This window comes from Lemur catta, chromosome 11 (assembly GCF_020740605.2).
Source record: "Lemur catta isolate mLemCat1 chromosome 11, mLemCat1.pri, whole genome shotgun sequence".
NCBI lineage: Eukaryota > Metazoa > Chordata > Mammalia > Primates > Lemuridae > Lemur > Lemur catta.
In genome coordinates, this window is record NC_059138.1 from 73,737,489 (window position 1) to 73,763,659 (window position 26,171).

The window sequence follows — 26,171 nt, forward strand, 5'->3', positions numbered from 1 at the left end:
ACACTAGGTAATTTATAAAGAACTGAAACTTATTTCTCACAGGTTTGAGGTTGGGAAGTCCAAGATCAAGGTGCCTGCAGGTTGTCTGGTGAAGCTCCAGTCTCTGCTTCCAGGATGGCACCTGAATGCTATGTCCTCTGGAAGAAGGAACGTTGTGTTCTCACATGGCAGAAGGCAGAGAGGCAAACAGGGACCAAAGGTACAGACTCCTTTCAACCATGCCCTTTTATAACAGTATTAATCCATTCATGAGGCCAGAGCCCTCATGACCTAAACATCTCCCCCAAAAGGCCCACTTCCCAACACTGCTGCATTGGGGATTAAGCTTCTAACACATGAGTTTGGGGGAACATATTTAGATCATAGCATTCTTGTACACTGTAGGTGGAAGTATAAACTTTAATGACAAAATTGGCAACATCTACCAAAATTTAAAATATACATACTCTTTGACCCAGGAATTCCATTTCTTAGAATTTGTCCTGATAAATTTGCATACACATGAAAAGATCTATGCTCAAGAATATTCAGAGTAGCCTCTTTGTAATAGCAGAAGTCTGCACATAATAGGAATACTTCGTAGTAATTAAAAAGTATAAAGTAAATATATTAAAGGTTGAGTGTACTTATCCAAAATGCTTGGGACCAGAAGTGTTTTAAATTTCAGGTTTTTTTGGATTTTGGAACATTTGCATTATACTTACCAGCTGAGCATCCCAAATCCAAAATGCTCCAATGAACATTTCCTTTGAGCATCAGGTTAGCGCTCAAAAACTTTCAGATTTTATAGGATTTCAAATTTCAGATTTTCAGATTTAGGGTGCTCAAACTAGTACATACTAAAAGATATATTAAATTTTTTTAAAAGTTGCAAAATGGAAATCTCATTTTTGTTTTAAAAGTGTGCACATGCATATATGTGCAACAAATTTTTTTTTAAATATTAAAACAATCTTTAATTATAACAGAAGCTTTAAGAAGAAAAAGGAGGTAGGGAGTCTTCGCTGCATTAAAAAATAGAAAAAAATAAGCAAAGAAAATAAAAAGAATAAAAGTTATACAGAGGAATATTAAAAAAAGATAGAATAGTACAAAACCCTGATGATCCCATGATTCCTATCTTTACTTCCAAAAAGGATTTTGAGATAGTTTATGATACTAACATATGGACTATAAGCATTAAGCGGAAGTAAAGCAGGTCTCTCATGCTCACCATTGTATTCCCAGTGCCTCCCAGTGCCTAACAGATAATAGGGACCATGCAGAAAAAGGAAAGGCCAGGGGAAAATGATGATTATTACTGAGTACCAAAATGCAGCCCTGGGCTTCCTAGAAGCCTCAGTAAAATGAAAGAACAAGATGCTAGGAGTCAATAATCTTCCAATAGGTACAAAGGCTATACCACTTTAGGAGGCACTGCCAGAATCCCCCAAACCAGAATCCTTTGCATTCTATATTTCAGGGGTTATAACCACAGTCAAAGCCATGGGTAGACTCCAGACACCACTGAGACCATCTACTGTTCTGCTTATAGTTCACCACTTTCCCCAACACCAGTAAAAAGAGGAGCTTAGATTATGGATGCTGCTACTATCCTTTCTTCTAACTATTAAAGGTAGGAATACATAAAAGCCAGAACATAAAATATAAAGTAGCTTGAAGAGGGAGTTTCAGATACAAGAACTATCATCAATTTTTGATTACCCCATGTAACTGAAATGTGAGGATAAGAATATTTGCAAATCACCCCATAGACTCAGCTCAGGATATAAATTTGCTCCCACTTGTGTCACATCACATCAGCAGTGGGAATCACCCAAGAAAGAAGAAAACTGTTTTCAAATGCCAGGTAATTTGATCAGAACCTCCTGTTTTTCATAACAAGTTTGTCTGTTGGAAGAATTCAATCAATCCAAAATGTATTTGAATCCAGTAGCTAACATCTTTCAACAGCAGTGTAGATAAGCCACAGACTATATAAAAGCTGTTAGAAGTATACAATTATCTAAAAATCCTCTTAGTCAAATTAATTGAACTAAACTCAAAAAAAGCAAGGCCAAAGAGGAAAACACCTCCTAGAATATAAGAAATATGCACAAAAAAGTCTTTTTAGAAATAAAACTAAGGATAGCTGTGCTATACGAGTGGAAGACTTATTAAAGGTTTTGTCCCTGGAATATAAGAGAACACAGGAGAACCACATAACTTCTTTGCTTTCATTCGCCTTTTATAAAATAAGGACAATCCTTCATTATCTAGACATTTCTCCCTAGAAGCTCTGAAAAAAAATGTTTGACTATTTCTACCTTTTATATTATTTCAGACAAAACTGATCATCATTTCTGGTTTTTATTCCTAAACTTCTTTTTAAAAGGAGGAAAAGAATCATAAGCATCAATGAGAAGTACACATTATTATTGCTGATCTGCGGATGGACTTGTTTGCTCAATAGTTTGAATACTGTGATTCCATTTTCTTCAGGAAACTGAAAGAAACAGTAATCTTTCCAGATCAAACTTCCACCAAGCAGTTTTAGTACAACATTTATCATACCTTGCAAAAACACCAGAGGACAACTCCATCTGCTACAACAAAACAGAAAAAGATAAAGGTCTCCAAACACTTAATAGCACTTTCCCAAAAAAGGGCCATAAACCTAACACCACTGAAAGAGAAATGCAATCTGCACTTTGCAGACCTAGACAGGAATTGCTTCAATACTATCTTTTTCCCTCTTCCTCACCATAAAAACTACCCACCCTAGTCATGATGTACAGATCTACATCCCAAGACTCTTAGAAGATTACGAACCCACAAATACCAACAAAGACAGGAAATGAGGACTTCTTTCCCACACACGCTTTATCACCATTTCAATAATTATGCTGAAATTGGGAAGAAAAGCAAAAAGTATGCCCACCCAGAGCACAACCAAGACAAAGTAGGTACGACTCAAACTAGACATGCAGTAACATAATCATCTCTGTCAAACAAAGGTTACATGCAGAACACCTTAAGAGGATATGTGATTGATCCCATCCATCCATTTTAGATCATTACTAAGAGGGAATAATTAAGGAACCTTTCAGAAAGCAAACACCATATCAAGACATGTATTCACTTATGAGATATAAACCAATAATAACAGTCTATCAATCAAAGTTGTGGTTTTGGGTCAAAACAAAAAGTTTATTAAATGCCTTCCTTGGATCCAATTTAAAGTAAGGTTAAAAGGAAAGAACATTTAAGGAATTTCAGGAGAAAATGAAGAAAAAAGCTGATGCAATTAGATCAATTTCCACCCTAAACTTTGTTTTGAATCCTTTAGATTTAAACTTTTATTAGTTTTTAAAACTGATTAAAATTAAGCACGAGAAACTAAAATAATACAAATAGAACTAAAAGCAATTACTCAAAGGGTTAGGTTTTTTAAAGGAAAGGTCTTTTAAAAAATTATACGTAGATGTTTGTTGGTCCTTCATAATTGTGTCTATTGTGGTATAAACATATAAAAATTCAAGAACATTTAAAACTCAGACATAAGTAAAAGGAAAGTATATCATCTTTATTTTTATTGCCAATGAAAAAAAATTCAGAGTTTCAGTTAGCATGGGATGTGGAAGAAATATCAAAGATAAGTAACTTTTTATTTCCTAGACACTCAAAATTTGTTTTGAAGGGGTCAGGAGAAGAGCCAGGTGAAGATGCATATCCACATAGATGCATATCTAGGATTCTTGATGGGAATTAAGTGGGAAACAGTACAAGGTCAGGGTGTGAAACCACAAACAGCTCATTCCCACAGTACGTTTTCCCAAAACTCATTCCTAAGCTATAATCTTCATATCCACACCACATATACTACAAATTAACATAAGTGTCAGCAATTCCTTAAGAGTTTATTTTGGTGTTCAACTGTATTGCAAAGATCCTTAATACGGGATGCTCAGTCCAGACATAAAAATTACCATTCTGAAGCATTTTCCTATTTTTTTAAATTTCTCATCTACATATAAATGATAATGTACAAAAATTCCCCAGTTCTTTCCCTTAAACAACAAAACCAGAATGAGTATTCTTCTTTTAGGTTCCTTATTTTTCTTCACCCTCATTATTACAGCTTTCCCGTATCACCTCCCCTTCATGAAAACACTGTCATATGCTCACATTAGCATACTTCCTAGAATATCACAATTTACCCTTTTAAAGTCACAACTTCTATCATTAAAAAACACACCACTTAAAACTGATGTATAAAGATCAAGAATTGCTCATTTTTTCTGACGAATAATCTCATCATAATAGGGCGTTACAGTTAGAAAAGATAACATCACTGAAGTCAGGCAAAGCTAAACTTGACCTTGGTCCTGCCATAATCAGATGACCCATCAAAGGTCCCTCCAACCAACAAGAGGAAAAGAGGGAGTAAAACCACACAAAAATAAGATTTGGCTAAACTCCAGTTTTCATCACTGTCCAGTTGGGCAATTTTCTGAGCAGCAGTAATCACCATTCCCTTGGAACTTTACCCCAGTAAGGGTGAGGGTCAGAACATTTTTTCAAAGGTAATCTTCTCTACTCACCATTTTCTACTCTTTCCTTTCACAGCAATCTATATAGTAAGCATTTCTGGAAATAATCTGGCATGTAACAAGCTGGAAATCTTTAGAATAAGGAAAACAAATTGAAATGAAAGAAGCTTTCTACGACTTCCAAAACAACCCGGGAACCAAAAGAAGGAACTGGTAGAAGAGCACTCTTCTTTAGTGCTTTGACCTATAGTTAACAAGACACACACACACACACACACACACACACACACACACACACACACACCATACTCCTCAAAGTCCTCTGTAAAAGTTGTTGGGACACATTTTAGTAATAATACTGAAGTATTGTACATATTGAGAAGAGTTAAAAATATTGATAAGATGAAAATCATCAATTCCCAATATATTATAATTCTCTCGGTAAAACACAAAATGATAGTTGCAATGTCAAATTAGAACTGAATGACTGAATGGTGTACTTTATTATTATTATTGAGCAATAAAGCTTGATACACTGTTAGTCATAAGTCTTAACGCTGAATATGTGTACTATAAACGTATTTTTTAAAAGTATACCACTGATCAATCATGCACCTTGAAATTTTCATTGATATTTTGTAAAGGCCAATTTTTGGTATTTAAAAAGTTATAAAGGTACATTTAATTGAGTAATTTTGGGAAATAAAAATTTTAAAATACAAGTTAAAGGGGAAAACACGTAAAGCTGTCCTGTATAGTCATATTATGACTAATAGCTAAATAAGATACTCTAGCTCTTTTTAAGACTCGAACTACTAAAAGACCTATGAGGGAAGTTATTTTAGAAGGTTAAAACTTCTGGCTTTCACTTCTGGTTCTACATTTGCTTGCTCCTTTTGTTCCCCTTAGAACAACGCTAGATACAAACACTTAGAACCAAAAATTAAATTGCTTTAAATTACCTAAGTGGACTTTTTTTAGTTGGCTAGTAATTCTTTCTGTATTTTGACTGCAGGTATGTGTTCATGGGCTCCCTAAATAGTAACATCGATAGAGCATAAAAAAATGTTTCTGTTGATTTTGTTTTTAAATAAAACCCAAAGACTTTTTGTTATTCCAGCAAGTAAAAGAAATTCAAACTTGAAGGTACTAGTCTCACCACATTTGAAAATCCTCTATCTAAAACATCTTCTTTTTGCTAAATCAGGCTAATTCTTATAATAATTGCAGGCTGTCCTAGTGTCCCTTCCTGAGCCTCAACTTCCTCACTAAAAAAATGAGGATGAGGATAATCTGCATTTCATGGGGAGGCCGAAAGGATTAAATGTTTTAAAATACACAAACCACTCAAAATGATAGCCTGACAAACAAAAGGTACTTAAATATTAGTTGTCTCCACATTATGAAACTTTTTAAAAGTCATTAAAATAAAGATATTTTGAATCTATTTATTGATAAAGCTGTGTGATTTTTACGCTTCCAACTCTGTTAAGACTGTCAGATCTTTCCCCAAGGAAGAGTAGGAGGAAGAAAAAGCAGCGGGCAAAAACTGAAACAGAAAAACAACACGGATGTTCTTGTTCTTACTTTCATTCTCTAAACTATTCTTTAAAAAAAAAAAATTGACTTTTTATCCCTCTTATTACTATTTTTCCAAGAAATACAATTTTCCTTAGTCTTTTATTTTGTAGAAGCCATGTCTAGAATTTAGCAGATACACTTACAACTAGGTATCTTCGTTGCTGAACGTTTTACACCATAAGGCCTCAGTCTTTAAAAAAAAACCTGAAGATTACTGACAACTAAGCATTCTCTAACAATCGTGAATTATTTCACACACCACTTGAAGGTTTTACTTGATCAATTTTAGATGCAAACATACTTTCTCATTCTTTACTCTCATTCCTACTATTTTTTTATGCCAAAAAATCCACTGATGACTAAACTCTGCATGCCAGTTCACTTCTCAACAACGCCCATCCATCCCAACACCCACCCACCCACCCCAAAGAGATATCGAGCATTGTTTATGCAGAGTTGGAAACAATATACTTCCCACTGCTGCTGGTTAATTTATTTCAGATACAGCCAGGCCTGGGAAGCAGTGTGTTTGTCTTTTTTCCCCCTCTTTCTTCTTCCTTGCTTGTGCCCCCTCACCCCTTTTAATTTAAATTACTCTTTTTAATTTAAGAACTTCTGGATGTTTTATTGCCTTGGCAGCTTTTTCTCTGGATTGACTAAAAAGGTAAGTTTAAACTCTTTTTGTCAGGTTAATGTCTTTTCTTTTTTAAAATGTGTATCTGACAACCAGAATCCATAATGTTAAAACTGTGATAATGATGATGATGACGATGATGATGATGATGATGTCGTTGTTATTCCATTTTACCATGCTAACTCACCTTTGGCACAATTTATTGTTTTTGTAACCTAAATATCCAGAAAACAAAAATGTTACTTTGCACACAGTTAAATTGGTTGTTCTCTAATCATCTTTATCAGTAGTTATACATGTGCTCCTAAAGGATGTAAAAAGATTTGAAGCTTGGTTTCGTTATTACTTCCATTCTTTATTTTTTTAAACCATACAGTATTATACATGCAGATACAGTAAGTCAGTTTCCTTGCCTAAACATTTACAGAAAATTACTAAAAATATTTAATTTGTAAAATCCGATATTAAAAATAATACAAAGCCTAAATGCTAGCTTTTCTTTGAAAACCACATTAACTATCTCCTAGTCAGTTTAGTTTTTTTTTAATTTCAGATAACTGAAAAAGAATTAAGTATAATAAACGTCTTTAATAAAATTTATAATTAAAGTCATCTCAAAGGCCAAAATCTTAACTTTCAAACCAATAAATTTTACTGAATTAAATTTTATTCAAAATCAAATAAATATATTCCATCAATGTAGTTTAAAAAATAGATATGCAAAGACTCCCCAACATATGCAAAGGATACCAATTAAGAATCACATTTCAAATTTTAAAACACTTCCACCGATGAGAATCCAAAAGCGGAATGAATGGCTTTAACTGGCAACATCTACTTTCTGCACTACTTTCTCTTCCCTTCTCATCCTAGCTTCCCACCCACCAACATACATAAAATATATCATTTAGGCCAGTGGTGTTTTAGTGCATCGCCCCTCCTCCTCCCCTTAAGACAGTCCTGCCTTTTACATCTATGTGGAGGTTCCCATGGCAACACTCACTTACACCAATACTACTTCCAAAATCTAAACGCTTCATTACTAAATAACACACATTCTAATGAGTAAGGATTGTTTATCTAATGACTACTTTTTTAATGAAAAAAGTTGATTTCTGGAATTTCAGCAAAAAGTCATTTAATATTATAGAAATAACTTAAAAAAAACAGTCATTGTAAGCAATTATACGTATGCATATCATTACATGAGAAATGTAAGCACTTACTCTTACTGCATAAAACTGATATGCTGAGCCAAGAAGTTTACCTCAATTATAATCATGAACAGTAAGTATAATTTTTATTAATCCAGTTTACTCTCTTTTTAAAAAATGTTGGCTGCATAGCTCATAAAAACCCTGGTGAGAAATTCTAACACAACAAGCCAAGAAGCAATTCATGGACAGCAGGAGGCAATTCCACAACATAGGCATAATCTATAAAGAGAAACCACTACAGCTTTTTGATGTTAAATAAGTAGAAATATTAGCATACAACAAAGCTAAGAAGCAGACTGTTGTATCAAGTTTAAAAGTAAAATATCCAGGGTCAAATGTCATGAGTACCTTTGTCTAGACCACTTTCAAATGTGAAATTTTCAAAATTTTTAAAACTAAAAAGGTCTCTTTTAAATACTGAAGGGTGTGCATATTTAGTTTTAGTATAACACACTTTTCAATCAAGTTATTCAAAATATAAGGGAGAGGAGGATTTTGTTTTATACTGAAGTGGGAACATCAAGGTGGGAGGTCAAACATTTACTTTGAAAACATATACATTTCTTAAACAGGTTGTGCACATTAAGAAGCCTCAGAGAAGAGGCAAGAGTATAAAATCAGTAGCATTTCATAAAGCTTTTTGATAAATGATCAAAGCAAAGCATTAAACATCTCTCTGCATGGGGAATACATTTTTTAAAATAATAAAAATCAATAGAAAGTACACTGAACCTTATTTATTCTGACAACATAACCTAGCACCTGGATAGTTGTATTAAATAATTTAATTGTTTCTGCTACAGTTTATTAACTTATATTTATGGGTTCATAAAAATAGAACATGAATACGTATTTTAATGAAAAAAATCTCACTTTTATAAAATTTATAATGAGCCTTTTTTTTATTGTGCTTTTACATTATCACTGTTTTAAAATGAGCTGATTCAAAAGACTATAAAGACCCCTTGAAAACCAGTACAGGAAACTCAAGAATTTACTTTCCCCAAAAACAGATTTTAAGACATGAACATGAACTGCCTAATGAATCTCATAGTTAGGCTTGTGAAAAGGACCAACTTGCACCTTTCAGAGGTCTCTCCTTTTTAAAAATTCCCATACAGTGAAACCTGCTGACGCTTTTTTTTACAAGGGTGGGTGTGTGTTGGGGGAGGGGGTGCCACATTGGCAAGGGGGTTCGAAATATCTATGAGAATTTTTATAGGCAAGATCCCCTCTCCAGTGTTTAGGCAAGCAAAAAATAAAAAAATGAATGAATATTAAATGTTCATTTTACTAAAAGAAAAAGGGCAATCCCCTGCAAATGTTTCATTTTAATCTACTTTCATTTCAATATCAACAACCTAAAAACAAATATTTGCAGAGTTTAGAAATCTTTTCAGTTCTTTGGAGACATTTAATCAACCTTGATTATCAGATGTAGTTTTAAGCCAACTTCAAAAACAAGACTAGAAAAAGTATTATGTCCTCTCTTAAACAAAAAATAATCTATTTTAAAATCCTCTTTTTATCACAAGCAGGTTTGGATGCAATGCCACCTGGTGGCATAGATAAACTCTTAACTGGGCTTAGGTTTTTAGTAACTGGGCTATTCTATGAAATACTAACCATCCCTTTTGGCTACTCTACCCTCCTCCCAAACAAGTTATTCACCTGATAGTTTAACAATAAATAATTTTTATTTTAAAAATTTTAAGATTTTTAAAAATTAACTGCACATATGCACACGACAATTTCCTCAGTGTTTAAATGTCATAATAGCAAAATATTTCATAAACCAAAATTGTATCAAAGCTTTAATTTTTAAACGATAAAATGTTTAAGAATGGGGGGGGGATGGAGTAACCGAGTTGCTTTGTAAAATTACACTGTATAATTAATTCCATGGTAAGAATGTTTTTATGGTGTGTTTTGGTGACCTTTTATTACCATCAAGTTCACAATGCTGGTGGGCTGCCTTTTAATCCCTCCGCAGACAAAGGCCCTAAATAAACACAGATCCCTTCCTGGGAAAAAGTCCACTCTGGTTAAATGGTAAGGAAATGAGTAAATCATTAGTAATCTTTAAAGCCAAAGCTATAAACTCAAGTTACCTTAAGTTGAAATGAAAGTGTCCTGCAAGAGTTTCAAAGTTCTGTCACAGATAGAAATCTCCAGCTCTTGACTCCAGACTAGGCGCCAGCTGATAAACAAACAATTTAAGTCAAGAGCTGGAGAATTCCCAGCTTTTTCATTTAATGGCTTTGGCCAAGAGTATTTATTGCCTCCAGTTTTATTCTCACTTAGCTCTAAGAGGAAATTTAAACTCATCATTATCTTAAAGCCCCATATGGGTAGCAGTCAGCTCACCTGATAATAGCTCCTCTTACTCTGTACTAGTTTGAGTCTCTACCAGAAGTGATGTAATAATATAAACTAATTAGCTATAGTTTTAGGTTGACTTTTTAACAGGTTAAATAAATTTTGTTCCATATAGTTTATATTCCCACTTGGAGTAGTAACAATTCCAAAAGTTTAACTTTCCAGTTTTCAGTACAAACTACCAGCTAAGATGGAAAAGGACAATGTAATCTCTCATTCCCGCACATGCTCACACTCATGTTCTTGCCCTCTAGCTCTCTAACCTCCCCACAAGTCCTTGAATATTATATAACTTTTCTGCATCAAATGTAGACTTTTCCTATTAACCTTGAAATATATATCCAGTGTTACTCTATTTCCCAATACAGCAGAGTGCAAGATTTAAGATGTAAATGCCTAATCATGAAAAGCTGTTGATTTTATATGCATACTAATAAGAATATAAAAGCTCAGTTCAGTTGAATACCATGAGTTATCATCAAATATTTCTAAATTCTGCTTTTTAAAAGTTTGCTATTGAAGATTACAGGTCTTAAAGTCAGAATTCCATTGCTGCTTATTCCTTTCTCAAAATTTTTATTTTAGAAAAATCTCATCGCTATCCAGGATTTTATAAAAAAATAATTCTTTTAACTATTTGAATATTTGCAGATATTTGACAATTACAGTAAATTAACTATCCTTTCTCTAGCTGCTTATCTCATGAAAGAATGCTGCAAGAAAATTTTTATAGCCTAAGGTAAAGGGTTAATAAAATATGTCATTAGCATAAAGAAAAATTCTTTTCCTCCTATTTCTTAATTTTCACAAAGTTTTATAAACTTATCTTGGCTGGAAAAGCCAATTAACCATTTCAGTGTCTGTCAAGACTATTTTTCTACTCTTTTAATATATGGACATAGTGTATTAAAAATGTTGGCCACTTGAGAACAAGTATTACTCTCACACATAAGAATAATTAGGGGAAATGAAATGTAATTAATGATAAAATTATTTGTATGCCTGGTCTTATATTAAGTTTCATTTTTAAAAACTCCCTAAGAACAAAGCCCACTCAGAGGCTGCAGTGGATAAACAATTATGATCATGATCTACAACTAACAGTTAATAACTCAGTAAAAAAAAAAAGAAAGATGTCAAGTACTAATCTTTTTTTTCTTCTTTTTAATCTTAAAATTCTTAATACTATTCTAAAAGAAATCCACATCTCTCATATCCCTTAAGCTAAATACAAAACAACAATAACCCCCTACCTTCACATCAGGTTAAATTCCCCCCAAAGCAGAAAAAAGAAGGCATATCTACTGCCATACCTTCCTTGGCTGTGAAGGAAGCATGACTGCTATGAAATTCGCATGTAAATTTAAAATGTTCACAACTAAAACACCCAAAGCAATGCCAAACAAAATAGAATTCTATGGTAAATATATAGAAAAACAGATTTAAATGTAACTTCATATACTTTTCATCTGCTAACACTATCAGACTTTCTCTAAGAAAATCAGACTTCTAGAAAACCACAAATAAGTCTGATAAGGTTTGGGTTTGATTATGGTAACAAGGCCCTTGTCAAATGCTCAATTCCATCTCCTCCTCCCACCTCACCTCTCATGCTAACCAGGGATCACAAGCAAAACAAAATAAAGACAAATAATATATAAAGTATACTGGAACTAATTTCATCTGCTTAGGAATCAATAGATGTTAAGGAAAAATAAATTATACATAAGTAATATCTTCAGATTTATTTGCTAAATCTATTTCACCTTTATACAAACACTGTTAGGGAGTCCTGAACTATGTCACCAGACCCAATTGTGTCTGGTCTGAATTACATCCTGAATGGCAATTAAAAGACATTAAAAATACCCTGGGATTACTTCAGGCAAGATTCCTGCCTTATCCATACACTTTCCAGCATAACCATGTGAAGAGAACACAGGTTCTCTCCACAACAGGACAGAGCCTGGGCAAGAGTAGCCCCTGTAATAGTTACTTGACTGGAAATTACAATGCAATTAAAATTTGGCCCTCAGATTTGGAGATGAATAAATTGCAAATTACAAGAGTATATTTTTAGAAATAAAGGTGTTGCTGGCAATAATTATTACTAACAATAAATAATGGTAGCAATAATAAAAACACTGTAAAGTGATCACCTTGCCTTCTCTAACCCATTCTTCCACAATTTTCTTAAGAGACAAACTACCAGAGCTACCTCAACTATATTATCTTGGGCAGTGAGTCAGCAGTCTTCTTTCAATGTGTTAAGAACTTAACACCTTATATAGGAATTCTTGTCTAGGAAAACTGTTTTAAGGGAGTCTTAGGCATGCCAAAGAATGTAAAAAGAGATTTTTATGGGCAACTCTTCTTCAGGGCTAATTTCAAAGAAACCCTTGGAATTTATTTACCAAACATTTCTAAACTACTTGTGCAAACTGTTAGAAAATCCCCAGGTACATGATATCCTCTGGAGGCAAAAAGGATATTTAATGGGCACAGGGTGATAAGTAAATTACGGGAAAATGTAAATGGCTAACATAATTGACCCAGTTCTGTGTACTGGTATTGATGAATCTTAAGTCATTTCTAAGGAAATGGATTTGTCCATCAAACAAAGTTAATTTTAATTATTTGAGTTATTAAATTTTTAAATAATAGCAAATCAGACCAAGGAGAGCCTTATTCCATTTAATATTTTTTAAGATAGTGTAATTCAAGTCTTTCATACAAAAGCCAATGCCACAAAGTACTTTTAAATTTTATAACAAATAATAAAAATTGATAATTAAAACTTTAAAAAACATAACAGTACTTAACTCCTTAAAGAGAACAAACCCACCAAAATGATTTTACCAACTTATTTCAAAACATTTTTAAAAATTCTTTTTTAACAGCTTTATTGAGATATAATTGATATATAAAAATTGTACATATTTAATGTATAAAATTTGATGAGTCTGGACATATGCATACACCCATGAAACTACCACCACAATCAAAGTAATAAACTTTTCCATCACCTCTAAAAGTTTCCTCATGCTCCATTATTGTTACTGTTGTTTTGTTATAAGAATAGTTAATATCAGATCTACCCCCTTAGCAAATCTTTAAACGCACAATACAGTATTGTTAACTATAGGCACTATGTTATACAGCAGATCTCTGGAACTTAATCATTTTGCATAACAGAAATAGATTCTGAGGTAAGAATAAACTGTAAGAGTAAGCATCACATATAACACTACTGTGTAATCAAAGAGCTTGTGAGAGCATCAAAAAAGACCTATTGTGATAGCCCTTCCCCCTCTACACATACCAAGGCAAATTCAGTTATATGAAACTTGATGAAAAAATTTGCTTTTGGACAAAAATAGCAATGTTTCAGCCCAAAGCCAAGTAAAACTGCCAAGTTATAACTCTAAGAAAATGTTTTAATGGAAATGCCAACAAATCTTTAACTATAGTAGTGTTAGGTGCCAAAATACAGTTTTTGTTTTTGTGGTCTCTTTTCATAAATTAGACACAGAGCTAGTAGAAAAACAGTAGGTATCCAGTTCAGTGAGCAGTAAAGGCCAAGACTGAACACTTGATTTTAAAAACAACAATGGAGTCTATATGAAACTTTCATTGAGATTTAGAAAGCAAATCTAGCACTCTGAGAGAAATTTCCTAATACGTTTTGTGCTTACTACCCCAAATGCTAAGAATGCCTCAAACAAATTACTAAAACTTAACCCAGCCAAGTAGAGTATAAAATTTGGTCTCCTGGTAGGGAACTATTATACAAACACATACACACAAGTTCAATTATTTAATTTTGACATTAATTCCTACCTGGAACAATACAGTTTAGCAAATCAATGAGGCTTGCTAGCACGGAAGGCCTAGGGCTAACTAAAGGTGCCCCTTCAGAGTCACTTCACCTTAAGGTCTCTGTAGATCTACAAACATACTGAGCAATCAGTGAGTTTATTCGTCAATTATCAATGCATAGTTAAGTGCTATAATGATGCCCTTGGAACAGACTGAACAGTATTTGGTCATTAGTTATAAACAATAGTTTTTAATTTGCTGTATGTTTAGTATTTATTATAGAAGACAGCTAAACTGGAACCAACTATGGTAGCAGACCCACTCCCCCCCAACACACACAATGCATGTATCCAAAATGGTGTGACTAAACAACATTTGACATTAAATAAGGATTACAACTTTCATAAAGACATGATTTGTACAAGATAATAGAGTAGGGCATCATACTTATGAAACCAGTGTCATGGGATAATTTACAGAAAGGCCAGTTAGCTTTACTTTGAAAACCACAAACTTAAACAAAGGCATGGTATTAGACATGTGGGGGGGTCAAGTATAGGTTATTCAATTTAACAAACTCCAAGTGAAACTACCTGCTAAACCCTGATAATATAAAGATAAATGTTCCATGAACATGCAAAGCTTGTTCATGCCTCAAAACCCTTATAGTACAGCTCCTCCTGCTAAAACTCTCTTGCATGGTAAGACCTGTGCATTCGGATCTTTGCTTAAATATTACTTCCCCAGAAAGGGCATCTCATTTACTCTATGTAAAAGAGCCCTTACATAACTCTCTAATCTCCTAAACTGTTTACTCTGCCTTTTCTTTCCTTCATAGTACTTATCACTGAAATTATTTGTTAAGTCTGCTCTATTCCTCCATAAGCTCCAAGAGGCAAAGGACTCTGAATATCTTTAAAGCCCTAACCCTAGAATCTAGAACATAACTAAACACAAGACGTACTCAGTAAGTATTTATTGTATGAAATGGAGAATAAGGCATATCATAGCTTGTGGTCAAGCTGCTATGCTATCAGCATAATAGAGAAGATCAGATAAAAGTGTATAATCAGAAAAAGTATATAATCGTGTAAGAATTATATAAATAATTTTAAGTGTAAGATATTTCACTGAAGAAAGAAACGCAGGCCTTGATTTCAGAGTTACCTTACCAAGTTCTTTCTAACATCTAAGAAAATTTGTTTCAATTTCTTCATTTACAGAAGCACAATGACAAAAAAAATGAAACTAAAGGTGGAAGGAGAGTTATTTGAACTAATGAACTTTCTTCTGTGTTTAAAGAATATTTACTAAAGAACTACCAAATCTGGCTGAGCACAGTGGCTCATGCCTGTAATATCAGCACTTTGGGAGGCCAAGGTGGGAGGATCACTTGAGGCCAGGAATTCAAGACCAGCCTGGGCAATATAGCAAGACCCCAGCTCTACAAAAAATAAGAAAAATTAGCCAGGCAAGGTGGCGCACTCCTGTAGTCCCAGCTACTCAAGAGGGTGAGGCAGGAGGATTGTTTGAGCCTAAGTGTTTGAGGTTGCAGGGAGCTACGATCATGCCACTATACTCTAGCCTGGGTGACAGAGCAAGACCCTATCTCAAAAAAAAAAAAACTATCAAATATAATCCCAAATTCCATTACTTCCCATAGGGTGTTACTTCTTCCATTTCCAGATCTAAATGTCCTTCTGTTGCCCTGGAATCATCTATATAAATAAAATCTGGTGTTACTCTCTCTTTAAATATCCATAAAGCTGAATGTGAGATGAAAGTTAAAATAAGTATTAATAGCCAACCCAGGCCAGGCGCGGTGGCTCACGCCTGTAATCCTAGCACTCTTGGGAGGCCGAGGCAGGGGGATTGCTCGAGGTCAGGAGTTCAAGACCAGCCTCAGCAAGAGCGAGACCCCCATCTCTACTAAAAATAGAAAGAAATTATCTGGCCAACTAAAATATATATATAGAAAAAATTAGCCGGGCATGGTGGCGCATGCCTGTAGTCCCAGCTACTGGGGAGGCTGAGGCAGTAGGATCGCTTAAGCCCAGGAGTTTGAGGTTGCTGTGAGCTAGGCTGACGCCATGGCACTCACTCTAGCCTGGGCAACAGAGTGAGACTCTGTCTCAAAAAAAAAAAAAAAAATTAAAAAAAAAAAATAGCCAACCCAGATAGTATGAAGGAAGACAGCATTTTTCTGCAGTAGCTAGAATGATGCTGGAGATCAAACTCCTGGAGATCAAACTGCTAATAAGGAGCTCCCATGCTAGTTGTTAAATACTGGGAATACTGCCATGTTGCATTATTTTGCATTTTGTAAGTATTTGCAAATTATTTTATTAGTATGTTTCCTAAATTCGGTACTTTTAATGTAAGGACCTCCTCTTTGAAGTTGTTCTGAGTATTACTCTACTTCTCTTATCCCATCCCACCACTTTGATCATAATCACACTCTCCAGTGGTATCTAATGTTACAATACAACATGGTAAACACAGTAAATGCTTACAACCTCACTGATAATAGAATATAGAGACAGTTATATTATTTACCGTCAGAAAGAGGTAAATAATTTGAAGATAAATAACCTAGAGAACAGCTTGGGAGTGATGAATAACTGTAAAAAGGCTTAATTTAATATTAATCTTGAATTTTTTAAAAAAAGATTCTTGATTCAGTCAACCATACTTTATTAAACCCCCATTAGGAGATATACACTGGAGATATAAAGTTGAATAAGACATGGTGTCTGCCCTCTTCAGAGTCTAGTTGAAGACACAGGCATAAACATAAGCATAACATAGTAGTCCCTGCAATAGCATAGATATTGTACTACGGGAACACAGAAGGGCATGGAAAATAGTCTCACTGTTGCTATACAAAAAAAAAAAAAATCCACTTATACTTCTGCTTTCAAGTATAATCTTGTTCAATTCCCAAGTCCTTACAGCTCAGAACAGATCCTGTCCCAGTTAAACTCAAAGACGTTAAGGGTATTTCAAGATATCACTCTACTTTCTCTTTCTCTGGAAGTTTATTTCATCAAACAGCACCAATCAGGTGGATCCCAAACAGGAGAGACCCCAAAAACTGGTTCTATCCCAATTCATCCACAGAACACAGGTCCCTTATAGCCACTAAATAAACATTCCAGGATGGGCCTAACACAATAGGACTGATCTGATTTCTCCTGAGTTCTCCAGATTCTAAAATAATGGTTTCTCAAGTGACTCTGAAACAGAAATGTTAAGCCTCTTCCAGGTTAAAAACTAGCCTCTGAGGGTTATAAAATAAGGCAATTCCTTGTTTTCACTATATGCCAGTGCCTATGAGCTGGCAGAACAGTAAACAGGGGACCAGCCACTGGGGTGGATAAAATTGTTAGAAATGGAGTTACCAGAAGGGGATTGCTATGACAGAAGGCCACCATAGGATGATACTGAAGGGAAGATGGTGTGGCAGAGTGTGGGAAGAGCCTTAGATTGAGTTGGAAAACTAGGATTCTAGTTCCTAGATTTGCTAACAAGCTAGAGAACCCTGGGCAAGTCATTTACCCTCTTTGAACCTCAATTTTCAATCTATAAAATATTAACAAGAGTTGAACTAAATTATTACTAAGGTCCCCTATAATAATAAAACTCAATTCTAAGAGTACTGGAGACACTTAAAAGCTAGACATACTACAGTCATGCACCACATAATGACATTTAAGTCAACAATGGACTGCATATTCAACAGTGGTCCATAAGATTATAAGGAGATGAAAAATTCCTATTGCCTTGTGATGTCATAGCCATCATAATGTCATAGTACAATGCATTAATCATGTGTTTATGGTGATGCTGGTATAAACAAACTTATTGTATTACTGGTCATATAGAAGTACAGCACACACAATTATGTACAATACATAATACTTGATAATGATAATGAATTATGCTACCCATTTATGCATAGTATTTACTATACTATACTTTTTATCATTATTTTAGAGTGTATTCCTTCTGTTCATTAAAAAAAAAGTTAACTGTAAAATAGCCTCAGGCAAGTCTTTCAGAAGGTATTTCAAAAGAAGCCATCGTTATCATAGGAGATGATGCCTCCGTGTCTGTGATTACCCCTGAAGACCTGCCAGTGGGAGGAAATGTAGAAGTGGAAAATAGTGAGTCTGGCAGGAGGACTGCTTGAAGCCAGGAGTTTGAGACCAGCCTGAGCAATATAGTGAGACACTGTCTCTACAAAAAAATAGAAAAATTAGCTGGGCGTGGGGGCACACACCTGTAGGCCCAGCTTCTCGGGAGGCTGAAGCGGAGGACTGCTTGAGCCCAGGAGTTGGTGGTGAGCTATAATGATGCCACTGCACTCTAGCCTGGGCGACAGAGCAAGACTCTGTCTCAAAAAAAAAAAAGGAAAGAGAAGAAAAAGAAAAAAGGCTTAAACTGGAGAGGAAGAAGAGAACCAATGCCTGTAAATGTAGTGTCATATGAGCTTTGATAAAGACATGTACAGTTTGACAGCTTCAAAAAGAAGCACCAAATAGAGGCATACCAAAGTACTTTATAAAATAAGACCTATACTATAAAGTGATGATTATATAAGTATTAAAATGGTTATTCACATCGGTTCACTATTGTTAACTATAACAACTCAAGCATCATTTGCTTTTGATTCAAAAAACAAAAAGTCATATAGCACTTAAATAAAATTGTATTATTTCCTAATGAGGATGATGTACACAGGAGCCATTATACAGTGGGTCTAATAAATATCAACATGAACGTGGGGAAAATCTTCAATCTGCTTCTCCATAAGCTGGTAAAATGATACAGTAATGATTCTTATTTTCCTCCCCAGAATTAACACCTAGCAGGAAGTAGGGAGAAATGCTTGACTAACAAAACCAATCACTTCTCAAAAATCTATACCAATTTAAATTTACCCAGGTTAAACAACTTCTCTTTAAAATGCTAACCACAGAAAAAGTAAATACAGTATGTTCCCATTTATACTTTTAGAAGACTACTGTATTTGTATGTATCTATATACAAGTCCACATAAATGCATTTTTAAAAGTCTGAGATAGGGGACGGGCGCAGTGGCTCACACCTGTAATCCTAGCATTCTGGGAGGCCGAGGCGGGTGGATCGCTCGAGGTCAGGAGTTTGAGACCAGCCTGAGCGAGACCCCGTCTCTACTAAAAATAGAAATAAAAATTATCTGGCCAACTAAAAATATATAAAGAAAAAATTAGCCGGGCATGGTGGCGCATGCCTGTAGTCCCAGCTACTTGGGAGGCTGAGGCAGTAGGATCGCTTAAGCCCAGGAGTTTGAGGTTGCTGTGAGCTAGGCTGATGCCATGGCACTCACTCTAGCCCGGGCAACAAAGTGAGACTCTGTCTCAAAAAAAAAAAAAAAAAAAAAGTCTGAGATAGGAAATAGATAAGGACTTAGAAGAAAGGGATAAAGGGGGGAACTTTTTAAGGTTTTGTTCAAATGATCTCAAATATTCCATGTTTCCAGACTGTTGAACACAAAACTTCTGTAAAATTGCAGGCCCATCTTGGGCATCTAAGCCATGTTTTCCCAACATCCCTTTTATTTAACTTTATTTAATTAAAATATAATTATTTTTAAACCAGCCAATTTAACATAAAGAAAGTTTCCTCTGTTTTAACTGGGAAAGCAGAGCTGTTTTTAACCTACCATATTAAAAATATGAAAATAGTAACAATGAGAAGGTCAATATAAATAAGCTGCTATTATATGCTGGTTAATCTCATAACAATCATAATAACCAATAAATTCTCAAAAACCAGCCCTGCACAGAGGTTTTAATCTGTATAATATAGTACAGATTCAGGCATATTCATAGTTATAATATTAGCATTTTTGCACCCTAAAACTACAAACCAAGGTTTAAAAATAACTTGATAAGAACAAAAGAGTAATTTCAAAGTTTTCTCACAAGATTGTATTTTAAAAGTTGAAATAACATTTTAAAATAGCCAGGCACGGTGGTACGCATCTATAGTCCCAGCCATTCAAGAGGCTGAGGCAAGAGGATTACTTGAACCCAGGCCAGCCTGGGCAATATAGGGAGACCCTTATCTCTAAAAAGAAAAAAGTTTAAAAATCAAATCAGTATTTTTTATTATCAAATAATTTCAGGCTGTACCCTTGTAGCAAAAGAAGATCAATCAATAACAAGATCATGTGTCCCATATCAATTTTCAAATCCAACTGGAGAACCACTCAAAGAAAGAATTGTTCAGTTTATTAATTCCATCCTATAAAAAGCTGCACTAACACCAAGCTTAAAATTGCTTATTAGTATTTTATGATCAAAGTGCTGAGCCCACATTGTAAATCTTTACACCTAAATCCTATTTAACTAATTCAATATAACAATCAAAACAGCTAACAATTATTTATTCCTCCACCTGTATTCAAAAGCAGTTTGGGATATAAGATACTTTACAACAAGATCGGTAAGTTCTTTATGAAAAATAGAAATTGATTTAAATTATATTTTATTTTTTAATTCAAAAGCTCACAATCACATTTACTATAATTGCAACAAAATTCCTATTCTGCTGTCTACTACTATAAATACATAAATTATATATATGTATATAGTAATTTGATTATACAGTAATTTTCAAAAATTTGGAAATTACAGAAAGTCATACCTATACTTATAGATACCTGCTATTAATATTCGGTACAATAAGTTCTTAGATTTCAGTAGTGGATCTCCTTCTCCTCTTATTGATATGATCATATGACTTCTAGGTATGTGTGATTTCTACTTACAGATTTTCTATTATTAAGTCATCTCTGCATATATGGGCTAAACCAAACTGATTATATTAATAGTATTTGATCTCTTTTACACATGGTTGGATTTAGTTTGCTAACATACTTTTTAAAAGTTTCCACTTCTATATTCATGACTGAAATAGACCTAAATATAATTTTTCTCTCTCATAATGTTTCTGTTTAGTTTAAATATCAGAGTTACACACAGGTCTTATACAAGGAGTTGGGAAATATTTCTTCTTTTTCTATTGTCTTGAATGTTTACATAAAATTTAGATGATCTGCTCCCTGAAATTTTGGTAACATTCATCTATAAAATCATGTGGGCCTAATGTTTCCCTTGTGAAATGATTTTTTTTCTTTTTTGTCACTTGTTCAATTTCTTCAGCAGTTACTGGATTATTCAAGCTAATTATTTCTTGAATTAGTTCTAAAAAGTTAAACTTTCTAGGAATTGATCTATCCCTATCCATAGTAATTGGAGCAAAAATTCACAATACTTTAAAGTTGTGACATTCTTTTATCTGAATTTAGAATCAGCAATGTTTCTTGAGAGTACTAAGTAACATGTCAGCTTGATTTGTTGTTTATTTTTAATGAGAGAGTAAGAATCCTGTAACAGGCCTGAAAATAACTAGAAATATCTTGGGTACCACAAAACCATAATTGCTACTTTTGACAAACAGAAATAAGTGGGCACATATTTTAGCCACGACTTACCACCAGAAACAGGGGCATCCATGAAAACTGCTCCCATTTTCTCAACTTCTTTGGCCAATTCTTTGGCAACTGCAGGATCAATAGTACTGGAATCTATTAATAATGAGCCTTTCTTCACTTTTCTAAGTAAATAAATAAAAATATAGTTTACAATTCTGAATAAACATTTCATTCAACTACCTATAGAATCAGAATCTGCTAAAAGCTGCTAGATATCAAGGAGGTCTTTGATTTAGTATTAAAAAACATTATTAATTAGAACAGGTTCAAAAATCTCATATTCATTTGCAGATCAATTACAGTTCAAAGTAAACTCAGACTCTCAAACCAAGAAAATCTAATAAACTACATGGTACAAATTCTGGTTTCAGGTGAAGTACACATTAACCATAATAACATAGCTATTATGAAGCTAAGATGTGAAGCTAAGATGTAAGCAATTTAAAACATCTATTAACTTTAAAACGGTATTTGATAGGATTTAAATTTTTCTTGGTAAAGTAGCTGGGTCTTTAAAAAGTAATTTATTTGTCTTTCACAGGCCATACTGCAAATTTCACATATCCATGTTATTTCCACCAGGTAGAATAAACATAAGCAATTGAACTCTAGTCATTTGCCTCAGGATGTCATATTCTTTTATAACTGTAACTTTTTAATGACAGAATAAAATATCAAACAGGTAGAAAGGAAAATGAATGAATCTCAAAATCTCATAAACTGTTTTTGTTCTTTAGGGTAAACTTATACACATACACTGGTAAAGGGGAAAGAAGTCTTTTCACATCATATTTTACTGGAATATTTAAATGGCATTCTTGGGCCGGGCGCGGTGGCTCACGCCTGTAATCCTAGCACTCTGGGAGGCTGAGGTGGGTGGATCGTTTGAGCTTGGAAGTTCGAGATCAACCTGAGCAAGAGCGAGACCCCGTCACTACCAACAAAATAGAAAGAAATTATCTGGCCAACTAAAAATATATAGAAAAAATTAGCCGGGCATGGTGGCCCATGCCTGTAGTCCCAGCTACCCAGGAGGCTGAAGCAGTAGGATCGCTTAAGCCCAGGAGTTTGAGGTTGCTGTGAGCTAGGCTGATGCCACGGCACTCTAGCCCGGGCAACAGAGTGAGACTCTGTATCAAAAAATAAATAAATAAATAAATGGCATTCTTACATAAAATATTTTTGCTTATATTGTAAGTGCAGAATACATCTACATAGTGCCCTTATTATCTATAAGGCAGTGTTTACCTTCTATGGCTAGGAAACTGTGACCTAAATTATAATTTATTTAAAGGGCTATGGCTAACCTTTAATTTAAAGTTCCAAAGTTCTTACTACAGATACACTAACCAAGAGGACAGAGAATCATGATTGGAAAATTAGAACTGAATAAATTATATATTGAAGGAGAAAGTAGAAAAATCATTGATAAAAACTATTGAAAAGTAACATCTTTCATAGAAAAATAACACAAATGGTTTAAACAACAATTTTAGACATATGTATTGTTACAGTTCAAACACAATGCTTGGGTATATTTCACAGAAGAAAATAGCATACTCTATTAGAGATCCTCTCAGTATGCAGGTTTCACTTTATGTAACCTAAAAGAATTATTTATCTGTCTTCTGTTATCTTAATATTTTTAAGATCTCAAATTTTTAAATAAACAGAAAATCATCTCAAAAATTATAAATGCACTGGGTGTGCAGAAATGATCCTGGCCCAGAAAAAAATAAAGAACCCACCCATGAGAAGCAAATTATAGTTCAATGTAAAACCAAACTCTTTCAAAGCACTCCCTGGACAAAATTGTTCTGGTAGCTGGCCACCATATTCCTTAGCAAAGGATAGTAATAAATGCAGGGTTATGTCTCCACAGGAGTTTTTACTAACTTTTCCTTGAGAGGTAAAACAGGCCCTAACTGGAACAGGCTAGGTAACAAGACAACTAGGATGCCTCAGGACCACACACACACTGTGGTCCTGAGGGCTCCATCCAAAATGAATGTCTTTCAACCTTCCCTGAAATCTAAACATTTATCTCACCAGTATTCTGCCTAATATCCAAGTGTCTTTTGCTTCCAAGTTTGTTAGTTTTCCAAAGCAATTCATTTCCAAAAACCTCAAATTTCATGTATTACAGTTTCTAGAAATTAAACCCTTTCTTTTAGCCCTTTATCTATCTATAGGGCCTACCACTTTGTTCTCCCTCTGTTGAAATTCGACAACAAAATAAGTTAGGAATAGAAACCACTAAAACCAGAAAACTAAGTTGGGTATTCAATCACTGTCATCCTAACATAACCACAAGGGTTTGGCAACAACAGCAATTAACCAAAAGGTTCTTAGAGCCAGGGAAGATAGGCATTGGCTAGGAAATTCTGACCTAAATTATATTTTATTTAAAGAGTTACTGCTAACCTTTAATTCCAATTTCCCAAAGTTCTTACTACAGATGTACTAACCCAAAGGACATACAATAACTTTTTATTACACAATAAAATGTTAAATAATGGCATTCTTTCCAATGTTTGGCTTTATTTTTCATAAAAACCTTTTTCTAAATATCTGTAAGCTACAAGGATATTATGTTAGTAATAGCTGTACAGTTTAAAATGCAAGCTTTAAAAGTCTCTTAAACATGTTACCAATGAAAGGGGTAAGTTACAGGAAAGAAACAGAACTAAAAAAATTTATTCCCAAAAGTCACATATTTGATTTCAGTGAAAAAATAAATCCTTTACAACAAGAAACCACACTATTCACTTAATGAAATGAGAAAACAGTATAGAAAGGTTTTAATAAACATAATTGTAATTTCCTAATAGTTCTAACAAGTCTGAAATTCATGAACTATCATAACAACAAAATATTCACAGTTGGGAAATACATACTTTAGAATTCCATTTGCTCCAGAATAAGCTTCTATTGCATTGATACTGGTGGGCAGCATTGTAATAATTCTGTCAGCTTTTTCAGCTACATCTGCTGGGGAAGATACTACCTTTAAAAAAAATTGCAAAGGCACATTATTTAAATTAAAATGTAAGCAGTTTCTAGAGCACAAATAGGATTCACTTTTTATGCATGCCTGTAACAGTGACACAGTGCATAAAAACCAATCCTTGTTTCCAAATGACAAAAAAAAAGCTTACTGCCTAAAATAAAGGGCCCATTCCTTATACACATACAGATGCAGTTTCTGTGGAATCACATTTACTGTTTATTTTTAAAAGTGTGAAGGGAATTGAGGGGAAAAAGGCAAAACCCAATAGTCCTGGGAATAGACACATTTCTCATGGATTCTTCCAACCTGGATTCTTAAACAGCATACCTTTTGGCATATATGCTTTAACAAAGAAAAATATGCTAGTATAACAGAGCTGGTAGAGCTCCACTATAGGAGTCACTAGTGATTTATTGGATAGCAAAATCCCCTAGCAAAATCTCAAGCCCCAATCACCACCATCCTTCAGTCTTTATTTTTAAGCAAAAAAAAAAAAAAGCCTGTTGCAGAAAAGAAAAGGTCAGGATGAGGACGTGAGCACTTAACTACAGTGACTGTGAGTACTACCAGGAAGGCTGACAGTGTGAGCTATCAGAATTCACTCGAGTACTACATATACAAGAGAGACATATAAATAGACATCGACGCACTCTCTCAACCCTGCTTTAATAATGACTACGAACATGCTGGAAAGTTTCTCTGTCCATCCTCTGTATGTGTGTGCACTCGTGGGTAGATGCACTCACTCATGCCTCTCACCCCCAGCTCTCTTGCTTTCTCTCACATTACACAACGTGATACATCTGGCCAGCTAGTTAGCAACCAAAGAGGTCAGAAGAGACCAGGAGCTCACTCCTTGACTCAAACTCTTCTTTGATAGAAAGAATCCTTCACCCAATTGTCACAAAAGTTTTTCTAAAGCCTTTTCTCTTTTCATTTAAAAAATGACAAAGGAGATAATTGTCAGGCAGATAATTGATGACTTCTCTCCATAATGACTTATGTATATAAAAACTGCCATATTTCTACATACATTATGTATAGAAAGTAACATGTTTGCTACTAAAAAATTTAAACTGGCACTTTAAAGTCCGAGGTGGGAGGATTTGACACGAGCCTGGGCAACATAGTGAGACCCTGTCTCTATGTAAAAATTTAAAAATTAGCTGGGTGTGGTGGTGCACGCCTCCATTCCCAGCTACTTGGGAGGCTGAGGTGGGGGCATGGCTTGAGCCTAGGAGTTCAAAGTTGCAGTGAGCTATAATCGTTCCACTGTACCCCAGCCGAGGCAACACAGTGAGACACTATTTCTAAAAAAAAAAAAGTGAAGTGGCATGTATCATATAGTCATTTCAGGAATGGGACTGCCCCTGCTTTTCATATGGTGGAAGTTTACATAACATTTTCTTTATACCTTTATACACCTGATAAAAGTGAAAGAATAGGAAGCAAAACA

At 34.4% G+C, this 26,171-nt stretch overlaps 1 protein-coding gene across 1 annotated transcript in view; it reads right to left on the bottom strand.

Moving 5' to 3' along the window:
* HIBADH (3-hydroxyisobutyrate dehydrogenase) overlaps window positions 1-26,171 on the bottom strand; it is a 120,998-nt gene that overhangs the window by 65,688 nt on the left and 29,139 nt on the right. The window contains exons 3-4 of the mRNA XM_045564066.1: window positions 24,603-24,712; window positions 21,706-21,827 (exon numbers count right to left, since the gene is read on the bottom strand). Coding sequence (XP_045420022.1) covers window positions 21,706-21,827; window positions 24,603-24,712 — 232 coding nt within the window. The remainder of the gene's footprint in view (window positions 1-21,705; window positions 21,828-24,602; window positions 24,713-26,171) is intronic.